This window comes from Oncorhynchus keta, chromosome 19 (assembly GCF_023373465.1).
Source record: "Oncorhynchus keta strain PuntledgeMale-10-30-2019 chromosome 19, Oket_V2, whole genome shotgun sequence".
Lineage (NCBI taxonomy): Eukaryota > Metazoa > Chordata > Actinopteri > Salmoniformes > Salmonidae > Oncorhynchus > Oncorhynchus keta.
In genome coordinates, this window is record NC_068439.1 from 27,251,107 (window position 1) to 27,265,939 (window position 14,833).

The 14,833-nt window shown below is 42.9% G+C and overlaps 1 protein-coding gene across 3 annotated transcripts; it reads right to left on the reverse strand.

The window, feature by feature from the left end:
* Positions 1-63: 63 nt before the first annotated feature.
* On the reverse strand, positions 64-13,895 carry LOC118398021 (anillin-like). Of its 3 annotated transcripts, XM_035792968.2 has the most exons (24): positions 13,670-13,895; positions 12,114-12,267; positions 11,626-11,673; positions 11,182-11,541; positions 10,635-10,990; positions 8,977-9,367; positions 8,549-8,799; positions 8,254-8,361; positions 7,983-8,124; positions 7,553-7,758; positions 7,202-7,347; positions 6,506-6,653; positions 6,001-6,136; positions 5,661-5,837; positions 5,292-5,418; positions 5,148-5,196; positions 4,990-5,043; positions 4,410-4,442; positions 4,119-4,137; positions 3,777-3,889; positions 2,980-3,066; positions 2,626-2,733; positions 2,208-2,380; positions 64-1,864 (listed from the first exon to the last, which is right to left on the reverse strand). In XM_035792968.2, exons 1-24 carry the CDS (start codon positions 13,685-13,687, stop codon positions 1,750-1,752), a joined length of 3,519 nt encoding a protein of 1,172 aa, XP_035648861.1. In that variant the 5' UTR covers positions 13,688-13,895; the 3' UTR covers positions 64-1,749. The 3 variants fall into 3 exon arrangements, with proteins under 3 accessions (XP_035648861.1, XP_035648860.1, XP_035648859.1); XM_035792967.2 differs by having other exon boundaries at positions 8,977-9,364; positions 11,182-11,673; XM_035792966.2 differs by having other exon boundaries at positions 11,182-11,673.
* Between the last annotated feature and the right edge of the window lie 938 nt (positions 13,896-14,833).

The following is a 14,833-nucleotide window of genomic DNA, read 5'->3' on the forward strand; positions in this document are numbered from 1 at the left end:
ATGGTCTAAAACACCAGAAAGTACCTTAAAATGCAACCCTAATTGTCTTTAAACAAAACACTATTTTGGTTAAAGCTGGCATTTATTTAAGTCTCATCGTTTCAGAATTACCAGTACATCAGGAATATTTGGAGTGCTTGTTGTGCCAATGAAAGACCAGAAAGACAGGACAGATCAGAGGATATAATAGAACTGCCAACATGTGGAAAATTAATATTGTGCATTAATTAATGGGTAGATAAGACATACTATTCCCCCCAAAACATCCACGTAAAAGCACAAAAAGGTGATGCACTCAGTCCTCTAAGCACATGCTTACAACTTGGACTGAGAATAAGCTTTGCAGTTCATGACAGTGCATAGCTAAACTAAAATCAGAATAGAAATGTGCCCATAGCTTATTGCAATAACATCAACTGTCAAAGTTCACCATTACAATATAATGGTGGTAAAATACTCATATCTGCTGACCCACACCCAGTTTAACTGTAACCATTTAAAACATGTACACAAAAATAAAACATCTACATAAAACAATATTAAGGGTTCTCATTTTGTAGTCTCATTGACCTAGAAGTTTATAACCAGAGTTTGCAACATGATAAATACAAGATTAGCTATAGTTAAGATTGCAAAGGGGAAAAAGTGAATAGCAAAACAAGAAGGGTATTGGAGTGGATAAGTGTGCGGCTAAATCTAAAATCCTCTTATGGTTGTTCAACAGTGCTTCCAAATCATGCCATTCTCCCAATACTATGAGAAAGAGGAGCATTCACATGTATGTATATAGAATACAATTCTGGTGCATCACCTTGGCACTGACGCAGATTATTCTAGAATTGGGTGTGACAAAGTTAAATATTTAATAATGTTCCTCAAATCATGTGAGTAACAGCACAGAAAACCAAAATGCAACAGTCTCAAAATTCTCTCAAAGTTGGTAGTATGGCCTCAACACGTTGGAAATGCATAGAAAATACAGGGTCAGCATGGATTGTGTAAAAGCACCAGCAGCCCTTGTCAATACTGTAATATCTACTAAAGTACAGCTTTATTGATCTCTCTCGCACTCATAACTTAAACCAGGGATGGGAAACTTCGATGTGGGTGGGGGCCACAAAATCTAAACTCATCACGAGGGGACGCAGTGCTCACAGGTCTGAGTACCCACATCCATAACCACACATGCAGCGACCTTGTGAGCAAAACATTTTTAGCGGCCCTTTTGACAGAGGAGAGAAAATGTTTTAGTTAATTTCCTGCAATTCTACACATTTTGCCATGGTCGGAAAGAAATGTTTGCAGGTAATGTGCCATCTGAGTGAGAGTAACTAAGAAAATCAATGGGGGTCCCCCCCAGACTGTAATTCGACTATGACTACCACAAGTTTAGATAGCTGGTTAGACTAGTTTACCAATCTAAATAAATGTTAGCTGACGCGGGCTTATCGAGTGACTGACAAGATAAAAACTTCTGATTCACAACCAAATTACACCTTGTATAGTCTACTATAACTCTCAACAGTAAATTGAGACCCCGACAGAGTTGAGGGGGGGATTGATCCACCAGTTGCCCATCCCAAACTTAAACTGTCTTAAAGCACCTCTAAAAAATACCACCCACCGGTAAATCTTATTCAATAACTTTCATACTGTATTGCACTTAGTCATCGTGTCACTGATAGTGACAGTCCATATAAGACCCAGAGCCATTCAGGGTGTTAACCTCTGGTCCAGGCGGGGGCCTGCTCAAACAGGCCTGTAGCAGGAGTCTGGCTGCCACATGCGCAAGTCCACTAGGATCTGGTTGAGCTTCTGCATCCACACGTTCCTCTCGTCCTTGGTGTCGGCACACAGCCAGTTTCTGCAGGTACACGGAAAGAGTCATGTGTTCCAGTATACAGGAACGGAGGCCCAAGTCCAATTCAGTTTCCTTCTCCCTTAAGTGTGTACTCGTTAACTTCCTTGAAGGATTTGAAGGCATTGGATTGGTTTAAGAAATATGTTAATACTCGACACTGCCTACTCCAATCCAATTGTTTTAAAATCTTTGAAGGGAGTAAACAAGTGCTCACTTCAGGGAGAAGAGTGCAAAACATAGGAAACTTAGGGTCAAGTGCATTAAATGTAAAAATCAGCCAACATTCTTCACGCAAGGTATTTGCCTATAAAACACAGTGCGATGGCAACTTCGACCAGAGACTTACTTGGTGACACACATTGTGTTTTTACACTGGCTGACAAGCGTCTCTATGTCACTCTCTCTCTGAGGCCGGACGGTGATCAGCTCAAATGTGTTGGGCCGGGCACAGAATTCCCTGTTGGCTGGCTCCACCTTATAACTGGTGCAGTTGGCCAAGTTGATGCGTCCAATTGGCTTCTAGAAAGACATGGATCCGCCCAAAGAAATAAACTGAAAATTAAAATATAAAAAGCTACTAATTGGAGGCAACATGAATTGGCATACGGGTACATTAAAACTCAATTACCTAAATAAAGCCTGAAGGCTGATTTCCACTAGAGTCCTACAGTATTTTGAAATTAGGCTCACAGGGCTATTCATTCAAGAATAAAGGCTCCAATAATAGTGATCAGAGGCAGGTTGGCATCCACGTCCTCTCTTACCTTGCGTTTCTCATCATCAGGGTAGGTCCAGTAGGAGATAGAGTATCCTGACAGGACACACCATCTCCTGTGCCATGCTCCGAACCCACTCACATCCTCAAACATTGTCTGAAAAACAGAAGGAAGCTATTGAAACTGCTTGTGTAATAAACCTTGACAGACATGAAGACATGAATGCCTAGGCTTGGTCTCTGTTTCCTCTGTGGTCTAAGCAGGGTTTCTATAAACACACTGACAATTAATGTGTAAAAAGGGATTGATAAATACATTTCATTGATTGATATGATTTAGCTCAGCATGCCAACAGTCTTGAGGTGTACAGGGGCCCTGCGTTCAAAGCCAGTGTGTACTCACCAAGAAGCCTCTCTCCTCCACAAAGGAGCCCACCTCACACTGCATCCTCAGGTAGAGGTGTCCCTCCAAGGGGCACAGGAAAGGCACCTACAGATTACACAGGACATGTAACAGTCCTCAGCTGTAAGACTACCAACACAAAATGCTTTCATCGGGTGACAGATTGTGTTAATCGGGCTTTAGACTGAAACGCAAGACTTGTCTTCTTTTAGAGAAGATTCAATTGGATGGTGAAATACATTAACTGGACACTGCCTGAAACACCCCAAAAAAACATCCAGCAGAACTTATTTTCCTTACAACAATACCAACCAACTTGTAGATTGAGGTTAGAAATGTTAGATGGTGCCACAACAGAACCACATTATGTCACAAACCCCAAAATATTAGTGGTCGTGGATCGATTAGTAACCTTGCTGTGAAACATATCTCTGAGAAGTGCTCTTTCAATGCCTTCATTGATCTAAGAGAGAGAAACACGGTATGTGTGAGTGAATGAGTGTCAGAGTCTGGCAGGTAGCACACAGACCGTGCAGGTGGGGAAAAAAATAAAATTAAAATAAAAAACTCAGAATGGGAGGTCTTTCTCCCTGTCAGTTCCAAACGCTAGAAATGTTACCCCCTCCCCTACAACTACACTCGACATTAGCTGGCATTGTGTGCAGAGATACAGCCAAACTAGAAATAGAGGGTGAATTCAGGATATAATGAAAGTGACTGCATTGTACAACAGTGAAAGCAAATGAGTTAGACAATTAATATTATATATTTTTATGTAAAAGGTCTATGGATTTTACCTTCTCCAATGAGAACTTGTTTTTCCCAATAGAGGCTAGCGTTAGCTTGTGAGACCCGACCAGGACAAAGTTACTGGTTCGTACTGCATTAGGGCCCCCAGGACTGGCCACCACTGCAAAGAGCATTAGGAGGATGTTTCAGCAATGTTTTTGTAATTGCGCAGACATTATCGTCATCCAGAGACTTGCAACAATAAGTTCCATTTAAGTAGGTGAGACAACCACACATCACAACAACTGCAAGTAAAACCTTCAAAAAAAGATTCACTAGCAGCAGAATTATTTAAACAAGCACAGTAAGACATCAGGGTTCAAATTCATCAATCGAAAAAGTATCCTTACCTGGAGTCAGACTGCTCTTCTACAGGAGCAGCGAGCCAGATATGTTAGAAAGAGAGGCATGTTTTGAATCATTTACAAGATGGCTGGCTGTGCATACAACATGCATGACAGCATAATCTACACTGTAACAGAATATTACTATAATGCATTCACCGATGCAAGTCTACATTTCTCATGTGGCAATCATTCCTACTTATCGCCCCCATAACAGATCCGATGTGTTAAAACATTCCGCATATGACCACAAGGCAGTACGGTCTGTATTAGAGGTTGGTAAGAATGAAAGCTTACAGTGATGGCGAGGAACCTCTTGGGAGTGATGGCCTAGAAAGAGAAACAGTGATTCAGTTTCAGAAGAGGTTACGTTGGGACACAAACAAGTGAATGGGTAATTCAAATCACTGACTAAGCCAACTGCATTGCCAGCTGTGAACAAAGCCTTCCATCGTACAAAAGGGACCCTTCACCGTGTGGAATGAAAAGTAGAGCCTGCAGGCCTAGTGTGTGTATTTGGCAGCAGCAGGCCCAGGGCCTGGTAACACCAGCATTAGATGTGTTCTACTACCGAGTAGTAACATTAATTACAGTACACCCACACAAAAAGGTGAATGGGGGTTTAAAATCAGTCCCTACAGACAAGCACAACGCGTGGGCCTTGTGAACATGGCTCCAGAGTATCTGAACACACACCATCTCATCTTAGAGACAGGACATCATTTGAAAGTGGCTCTACATGCATATTCTGATGCATAACAATGGCAGTGTATTCAAGCAGAAAATAGCAGCCAAGATACAAGACTATACTCAGTTACAACATTCAATAAACTGTTTGTAGTTTGTTATGGCACATTTGAGAAAATATAATAACTACCTTTGACTTGCTGGGCTTCTTCCTCTTGTCAGGGTTCAACTCACGCTTCTGCTCCTGAAGAAATAACTAGGGTTAGAGTAATATCCCAGTCCCAGACCAAAGAAGTCAGAGACCTCCTCAAACAATATTTGCATTTGCCGAAAGTAGCAAAAACTCACCAGGCAATAAACCTCAATATCAATTGCAAATTCATTAGAGACATCAGGCCTAAAATGGAAGCCAGAGAAAGACATTAGAAAACGACATGACAGTGATATTATTCTACAGAATTCCAAAGAGAGAATGTGTGTAGTTTAACTCACATGGTGAACTTGGTAGAGAAGGTGATCGCGTCTCCACTGATAGCGCTACGTGTGCTGGCTAGGGGAGTAGCAACTGTATTCTCAGCTCCAGCACGGATCATGATGAAGAAGTAATGGCTGGACCACTCTTGAATAAACACATACAATAGAAAACTTAACGATTTCAGTCTAACACACTATACATGAAGTATATTGAGCAATGTACATTTGGATCTTGTTTTTGACAGCACAATGTGGGAAACAGGAGATCAAGAACTTTGTCCATTAAAAGCCATTTGGTTGCAGGCAAATTACAAAAAAATATCCATCATAATTCAAATAAATAAATTCTGAGATAACCAAGTAACAATATGCGTGTTGGATCTCTACCTGAATTGTTACCAGTGGAGCAGACAAAGTCAGCTTTGAGGGGCAGACGTAGTTCCAGGAGGGAGATGGATCCCTTGGAGGCTGTGACCCCCATGTCCCCACCCTGCCCCATTTGACCGCTAGGACCCTCTCCCTTCAGACGGTCCAGCTCTGCCTTCAGGGCCCCCCGCTTCTCAGCTGGAGGGAGACAAGAACACAAGACTGATAAGAAAACTGAATGCAATGTTAATGCATGTAGATAATCTCAAGATATAACAGCAGGTCCCCAAGGGGTATGGAGCAAATTGGGATTGGCTGTCAGTATGTCCACCCATGTTGTAGGGGTGGAATGGGAACTCACTGGCTATAAGCAAAAGCCTCTCAGCCTCTGCCTCCACCTGCGAGCCTTTCCCATGCTCCTCATCAGTACAGCAGTTCAGGGCCCGACTAGCCTGGCTGATCACCGTTTGCTGCAGGTTTATTTCATTGGTCAGAACCTACAAGGAATCAGAAAGAAGACATCTCATTGGTCACATGGAATGAGGAAATCAACATCAGTGGTCAGAAGAAACTACACGGAATGAGGGGGAAAGATAATTTATTCTATGAAATCAGGTTTAGTACAGAGTGAGATCCTTCTCACAGTATGACACCGGAATTGTTATTGTGCTGGCATTGTGGTCGAGTCTGTTTCTATCCAGCCAGACTGTTGGGTCTGCACAGTACAGGACCATTCGTTTGCTTGCTGTCAGCACGGCGTGTTATAGGGACCTTGTGCAAATTACAGCCGGCACTCTGTTCAGAGGTGCTAAGTACTCTTGGCCGGCAGACGCACAACAATCCTACCGGTCTGTTCATGCCTTTACCTTCATCTTCTGTTTGATGTTGGTGTGTCCTTGGCTCCTGGGTTCCTCTGCTGCTCTACGAGACACATCCTCCTTCCTCACGATGACCTGCCTCACACGAGGCCTCTCCGTACTCTCCTTGATCCTGGTCGACCTGTACGCATCAATACTGGAGGAGAATGGAAAACATACGTATAGGCTAAAATCGATAGTTATATATGGCAATATTACTTTTTGGACAATAGATATTTAACTCAAAATCTAGATTTGAAAGAAAATATATTAAAAACAAGTTTGCTACTGTAGGTAGCGTTAGCTTGCACTAGTCGGCTGTACCTGCGCCAAAACGCCAGTATTTTCCTCCTATAGTTCGTTACCCCATCTTCGTTAAATAGCGAGCCAACAATTTCAGCACTTTCATTTCACTGACTGATCCAAATGCATTTGCTCATGCCCTCTCTGCAGCAGACAGTGAGCAATATCAAATCGCAATATTCAATCACAATACACACAGAATTGTGAGAATGGCAATAGTATCAATTCATATGAGCACCTATATTGTGGATATATAATATTGTGAGGTCCCTGGCAATTCCCAGCCCTAGCCTACTGAAACTAAATAAAAATTCAAATGAAAGTTGTTGATGTATCAGTAGAAGGGGTGAAGCTCAGCCAGCTACATTAGAGTTTGGGTATGGGCTTTAACTGGTCGGTTACCTGTAGGGCAGCTTGTGGCCATCATCGCTCTCTAGCCTGTCTGATGACCCAGCCCGGAGCATGCGAGCCCTCTGGAACTTACTGGGTCTGGAAACACTGTCAGGAGTTAGGCTCTTAGCGTTGAACGAACTGGCTGGGGTTGACATCTGTGCAGGGATATACATGAAAGTAATTAGGTTGACCCCAAAAAATACATAATTCGCCATAACATTGTATCTAGTCCATGGGGGCAAATAAAATATGACAAGCTGGCATTAAAAAGCAGTTGTACGTCCCCAAGACATTAAATGGCAGAAAGATTTTACTACTTTGTATGCTTTAAGTTGTTTCCAGCTTTGTACTTTAACTCACCATCATCTTCACTGGGCTCTTCACCACAGCAGCCACAGTCTCAGAGAAGGGGGTGAGGATGGACATAGAGGAGATGTTCAATTCATCTTCCTCCTCACCACTCTGCACCTCGCTCTGGTCATGGAGCCCGTCAAAGATCCCGTTGATCACATCAGAGTTGATGGACTGGTCCACGTTCACCTCTAGCTCATGACTCACATCTTCGTCTGCAGTGAGACAATCGTGAGTGGAATATTATATAGTGACGGCAAAGGTATGAACTTAGATTGTAAGGACTGCTCTAATTAAGTTAGTTGTTGACCGAAACCATAGGACATTAAAACACTGACTTGCAAACGATTCAAGCATCCAAATACTTATTTTTATGATCAGTGTACTATTCGAAAGCCAAGTTAGTATGATCAAGTAGTATACTCAGTAAGTACAGTACCTGATTCCTCCACTGAGAATTCTACTCGCTTCACAGGGCTGGAGGTTGGGTTGGTGGCAGCAGGTACATTGGGTTTTTTGGGTGCTGAATTCAGGCTATCCAGAGGGGAATCGGTTTGCTCATCAGGCTGCTCAATCAGATCCTGAGAATAATCATTACAGGATCATTTAACATTTCCTTCCTAATTGCTTTGCAGTCATCCATCATACAACAGTCTGCACATAAAAGGTTGGTCCAAGCGTGGTCAAAAGAAATATACTTCACCACCAACCTTGGCCTCTGTGTTTCTCTTTGTGTCTGCCTCTTCATCCTTGATCTTCCAAATGTTGTTCCCTTTTTGGAACCGGTTCCGAATCTGAGCCAGTTCCGACTCGCGCTCCTGCAATAAAGAACAAGGAAATGACGATGTTTCATCAGTTTGGTAACAAAACAAATGTCGTAATTACATGTGTAATACTATATTTTCAAAAAGAGCGTAGAAAAATAAAATGCCAAAGTGCTGTACAAAGGCAAAACTGAAGACATTAAGGCAGAAGGTCTGAGCAAATAAAGTGAACTGTACGTACCAGTTTCTGTTTCTGTGCAAGATCAGCGGTGGTGGTGTTGGCAACCTGGGCAGCTCTCAGCCTCTCCTGCACCAGCCTGGTGTTGGGGGTTCCAGAATGGCTCACCACAGGGGTATGACCAACCAGGCCTGCCCCAGACGTGTTTACTACAGTTGGAGTATGAGCGGCAGCTCCATGGCTGGTATCAGTGGAACTCAGGCCGGAGCGCTCCTGGCACCTCTCCCCAAAACGCTCCATGAACGACTTGACCCCTGTTGGAAACAGAAAAATATTTAGTAACTCTTGTGAGGACAATGGAAGTGGACAGCAACCGACAAATGAGCAGAGACTGCATATTAAAACATCTGATATTTTAGAACCACCTAATAAGTTGTCAACTTCAGCTTAGGAAAAATAAAAAGCTAAATTGAGTGCTCATTCTAGCTCACCTGGAGTTCCAGTTGCTCCTGCGGTGCCTCTCTGCTGCAGGGGAGTGGCCAGGGTGGCTTCCTTGGTGAACCTCTCCCTGGTCTGCAGGACAGAGGGCCCAGTGTTAGAGGGCTGTGTAGGGAGCTCTGACTTCTTGGGGCTGGCATTGACCTCCAGGGCTCGGGACAGGGCCTGTTTCTTCAGGGGGCTCTGAGGCACAGGTGAGGGAGCACCTTTTTGGGAGCTGGGTGTGAAGGCTGAGGCTCTAACCTGGCAACTCCTCTGGGGACTGGGTAAAGGAGAGGGGAGACCTCTGCTCGTCTGTCTAGCTGGTCTGGCTTCAGGTACTTCAGTCTTCTGGTGGCTGGGGGAAACCACTCCGGTGGACTTGACTGGGGAGTTGAAAGGCTGCTGAAGAAATGCAAGAGGGAAATTTATTAACCAAACAATTTAAAATAACTTGTTACTGCACACTGCTTTCTTGCAAAGCATCACCACTTCCTATCTTAATTTCTACTTTGAATCATTTTCACATCCAAAATGCCTCTGTGGAATCAGCCTCTCCCATGGGAGGACATATTACTCACACAAGTTACGTACATCCTGATTAACCTGTTAATCCTACCCCCTACTTTTTCGAACATTCTGTTAAAAATCACGCAACATTTCAGCGTCCTTCTACTCATGCCAGGAATATAGTATATGCATATGATTAGTATGTGTGGATAGAAAACACTGACGTTTCTAAAACTGGTTAAATCACGGCCGTGACTATAACAGAGCCTGCGTTTCATCGAAAAGCGGAAGAAAATCTGATCACTGAAAAATATATCAATGCGCCACTTGCATGTATTGTTGAATGGAAACCAAATTACATGGGGCTTAGATATCAATTCCTACAGCTTCCACACGATGTCACCAGTCTTGTCAATTGCCTGTGCTTTGTTTCTTGGTCAAACGAGTAAGAGAGAGCCCATTTCTTTCGGTCTCCGACAGGATGTTTTGGATGAGAAATATCCGGACATGATTTGAAGACGTGGAGCTATTGAATACACATCGCCCCGTGATCAATTTGATAGATTATTAACGTTTACTAATACCTAAAGTTGGATTACAAAAGTTTTTCGAAGTGTTTTGTGAAAGTTTATCGTCAACCTTTTTTTTATTAAAAAAGGACGTTGCGTTATAAAACTGTCTTTTTTCCTGGATCACACAATCTTCATAGATCGATAGTTAGGGTATATATGGACCGATTTAATCGAAAAAAAGACCCAATAGTGATGTTTATGGGACATCTAGGAGTGCCAACAAAGAAGATTGTCAAAGGTAATGAATGTTTTATATTTTATTTCTGCGTTTTGTGTAGCGCCGGCTATGCTAATTATTTCGTTTACGTCCCCTTCTGGTATTTTGGGGTGTTGCATGCTATCAGATAATAGCTTCTCATGCTTTCGCCAAAAAGCATTTTAAGAATCTGACTTGTTGGCTGGATTCACAACGAGTGTAGCTTTAATTCAGTACCCTGCATGTGTGTTTTAATGAACGTTTGAGTTTTAACAAGTGCTATTAGCATTTAGCGTAGCGCATTTGCATTTCCAGATGTCTGGATGGGACGCCTGCGTGCCGGGTCGACTTAAGAGGTTTTAATAACCAAACCAACTGTCGCATTATGACTCGCCTGGGTGGAGTCCAGAAAAGGCTTGCTGTTTGATGACTGACTCATTTGTGTCCGGTCTGCAGCCACAGAGATAGGTTTGATACCTGCCTCTCTCCTCCAAGCAGAGGTGGCGATTCTGACACTACCAGGGTTCCCTTGTGCATGGTCTCTGCTACGAGGGGCGGTGTGGCTGAGGTCATCCTCCCAGGACCCAATGCTGGCAGCAAGGTTGGCCAGGCGACCCTTCCTGCCCACGGGGGCTTCTGAGGATGCAGCAGCAGGGACAGGTGTGGGGACCAGGGCCAGAGCCTGCCTAGGGTGGGTCTGGTTCTTTACTGGGGACAGGGCTGCTGGGATGTCTCGAACCTCAGAGGTACCTTCGACAGGAAAAACATGGGCATTCATATTTGTCAGGCAAAAACAAATATGCTTTTAATATGATTGTTAATATGATTGTAGGAGTCCAATTCCAAACTGATATTGTTGTGTAAAAATGTTGGTTTTCAGGTGATCTATAAAGGTTGTGCAAATGAAATTATCTAGCTAGTCAACAGGCCATGTGCCTTACCTTCAGAATCCCAGTACTGCCTTTGTTCAGCCAGTCTGGCCAGGCGAGACTTCATGGCAGCAGGGGTAGAGGAGGTGGGAGCCTCCCTCTGCTCTTCTCGGTTCCCCTGAAGAACCGGGCTAGCAGGCACCACCTCCACATTCTTGGTCCTCTGTGGCTGTGGAGCAGCACTCACATCCACCTTCTCTGGTTCTGGGGCAGAGCGTGCTACCTCCCTGGCCTGCTCCGGGATAAGCTGTGCTGCCAACATGGGCTCTGGTTCAGGAACGGGAGCAGGAGGACGGACAGCCACCCTCTCCAAAGAGGCGGCAGAGCGGACACTGGCTGGGCCCGTTGGGGGCTTCCGGTGAGTCTGGGGGTCTGTCAGAGTAGGGGTCAGGGTACGAGAAGTCATTGAAGGCTCCCTGTTCTCCTCGCCAATCATGGAGGGCTGGCCAAGTTCACCTGAACGACTCCGCTTTGAGGGAGAGGGCTTGCTGGATGGGTGAGGGGCTGGGGGTCAAGTGAGAAAGACCATAAGTTTACAGTGGGAGATTTCCAATCCACAAAATTAATATTTAAGTATTTACCCTGAGTACCATATTAAAGCTCACAAATATACATAAACAGACGATCTAAAACTTCACTATTTTGTCTATATTTGAATACAGCCTAGGGAAAGCTTCAGCCATAGACCCATCCCACCGACTTGATTTGAACATAAATCTCAGTGAGCTGTTTCAAAGGTCAAGCTTCCGGTATGGAAAGCCATACACGTGCAGGGCATGAAGTTCAACCACCTAAAGGCTAATGGAGACATCTATGGGTTAAATTAAAACGATTCCCATCAATGCAATACTTACTATCGCAGCCAGAATGATCACAGGGCTAGAAAATGAATGTATTGAGAAATTATGTTGTATCATATTGATAACAAATGAGTAAGATCGTACCTTCTTCGATGACAGGCACTGTGACCAGGCTGTTGCAGGTCTCAGCAAGAGGCTCCCTAGCTCGCTTGGCCATCTGTCTGTTAGCAGCAGTGGGTCTCTCTGCCATCTTCTTCTGCAGGTTCTCCCTGCGAGCACGGGTCCTCTCCAGGAGTTTCTGAGCAGGTAAAAAAGCACATTAGAAAATGTAACACATTTGCAATTAAAAGCAATGTCTACACCATTTCTTGCTTTTTTTTAATTCTAATTTAAATTTCCTTTCTGCTATTGCACCCATATTGAGCAGTGGTCTATAGCCTTAAAATAGTGAATAAGTTTTAGTCCATGTCATAGGGTAAAGAAAAACGACTAGGTCTGGGGGAGATAGGGCTGCAGTTGTCTCTACACTCCTCCCTGGCCTCCTCTCCTGTCAATTGAACACCAAAACCCTAGCTGGCCTCCCAGTCCAAGGCAAACGGTCCTGAGGCATGATTTATTGCCCTGGCTGTTACAGTGCAAGACTCAACACATTCCTGCCTGTTTCAGTTGCCTACACGTCTCACACCCAGCCAGGATGTGTGGAAAAGTTGTTAAAGTGTGTGTGTCATTCCTCAGGAATGAGCCACTTCTGACGTGTTCTGGCTACTGGATTTGAAATCTCCCAGGCATTTCTATTGGTTGGAATTGACATTTTATGGATTTTGCTGCCAGCCACTGCTTTTCTATATCAGTGTTGTTATGAAACACACTTAGTTCCTAACTTGAGGGACTTTAAAAAAATAATAATATACACTCAATCCCCCTGGCACATTTGGTAAAATTGATAAAGCTGACAGGGTGCATCAGAAAGGGAAATTGACAGACAGATGTATGGAAATGAAGGTGGAAAACATTACTGTATTCATACTGTAGTCGACCAAGGAATCCATTCATTACCTATTAAGGGAATTGTAGTATTCTCAGATTCCTCTCTCCCTGCTCGCACGTTAGTGGAGGGGCTGAGGTTTTTTTGACAAGATGACAATCATCTGACTGCCTTGTGCTGGCATGCAATTTTAGTACAGTATTATGAATTATGAAGAGGAAAGGTAGCAGGCTAACATTAGCTATAAAATGATATACGTATGGAAGGTGTCAGGGTTTAGATGTCACTTCTATACTATTTGACTTGGCTATCTAACGTTAGCAACGTTTCCAACAACTTTCAGTTAACGTCATACATTTGAATTAAGAAAGTTACCCAGCAACACTAGTTAAGATATTTAAATTCACAGTTGTTGAAGAACAAGTATTAGTTTGACTCCAACCAATACTTTCAATGTTTTGTCCCAAACGTTACTACCAGTTAAAGTTAGCTACCTAACATTACCACACAAACGTTAGATATTTAACGTAACTAACGTTGTTTTGAATCCAGGTTTCACAACATTATTTCAGTTCTACAAATATGGGTTTGACAGTGACTATCAAACAAGATCACCATCTTTATGCAATGCAACAAGAAATACTGTTTTGTTGGCTAACGCGTTACGTTATCGTTTGCTGGCCATGGCAGTTAGCTAGAAACAAACTGCACTCACCTCGGTAAACGGATCCATTCCGATAAGAGTTTCTTTGTTCAAATCTATTGATTTAGCTAACGTATACTGAATAATCGTCGTTTATCTATCCTAATACACTAAACGCGGACAGCTTCTCAGTCGCTGTTTCTGCAGACGCGTAGTTCGTTCCTTCTTTTTTTAACAAACAGGTATGTTCAATATTTGAATTTCAGTGCTGTGTTCACTGCGCAGACTCCGACGGTTGGAATCACGCGACAGCCAATGATAAACCCGATGGGCGAGGACAGACGCAGTCCAGCCATTCAAGTCTCTCTCCATTTAATTCAAGGACTTTATCTCTCTCTTTCAATTCAATTTCATTTAAGGGCTTTATTGGCATGGGAAACACATGTTATCATTGCCAAAGCAAGTGAAGTAGATAATGAACAAAAGTGAAATAAACAATAAAAGTTAACAGTACACATCACATTCACAGAAGTTCCAAAATAATAAAGGCATTTCAAATGTCATATGTCTATTTACGGTGTAGTAACGATGTGCAAATAGTTAAAGTACAAAAGGGAAAATAAAAACAAATATGGGTTGTATTTACAACGATGTTTGTTCTTCACTGGTTGCCTTTTTATTTTGGCAACAGGTCACAAATCTTGCTGCTGTGATGGCACACTGTGGTATTTCACCCAATAGATATGGAGTTTATCAAAATTGGGTTTGTTTTTGAACTCTTTGTGGGTCTGTGTATTCTGAGGGAAATGTGTCTCTAATATGGTCATACATTTGGCAGGAGGTCAGGAAGTGCAGCTTTAGTTTCCACCTCATTTGGTGGGCAGTGCGCACATAGCCTGTCTTCTCTCAAAGGTCTTTATTCTCATGGGAAACATGTTTACATTGCCAAAGCAAGTGAAATAAACAAACAAAATAACAGTAAACACTACACTCAAAAGTTCCAAAGGAATAGAGACATTTCAAATGTCACATTATGGCTATATACACAGTACCAGTCAAAAGTTGACACACTTACTAATTCCAGGGTTTTTATGTATTTTTACTATTTTCTACATTGTAGAATAATAGTGAAGACATCAAAACTATGAAATAACACATATGGAATCATGTAGTAAGCCAAAAAGTGTTAAACAAATCAAAATATGTCCAAACTTTTGACTGGTACTGTACGTTGTT

Excerpts from the sequence above, each read along its gene's own strand:
- LOC118398021 (XM_035792966.2), bottom strand. Across the intron at positions 9,368-10,634 it reads CTTTTCTGGACTCCACCCAG|CAGCCTTTCAACTCCCCAGT; the intron begins GCGAGTCATAAT and ends GCATTTCTTCAG. Across the intron at positions 3,067-3,776 it reads ACAAGTTCTCATTGGAGAAG|GTGCCTTTCCTGTGCCCCTT; the intron begins GTAAAATCCATA and ends TGTAATCTGTAG.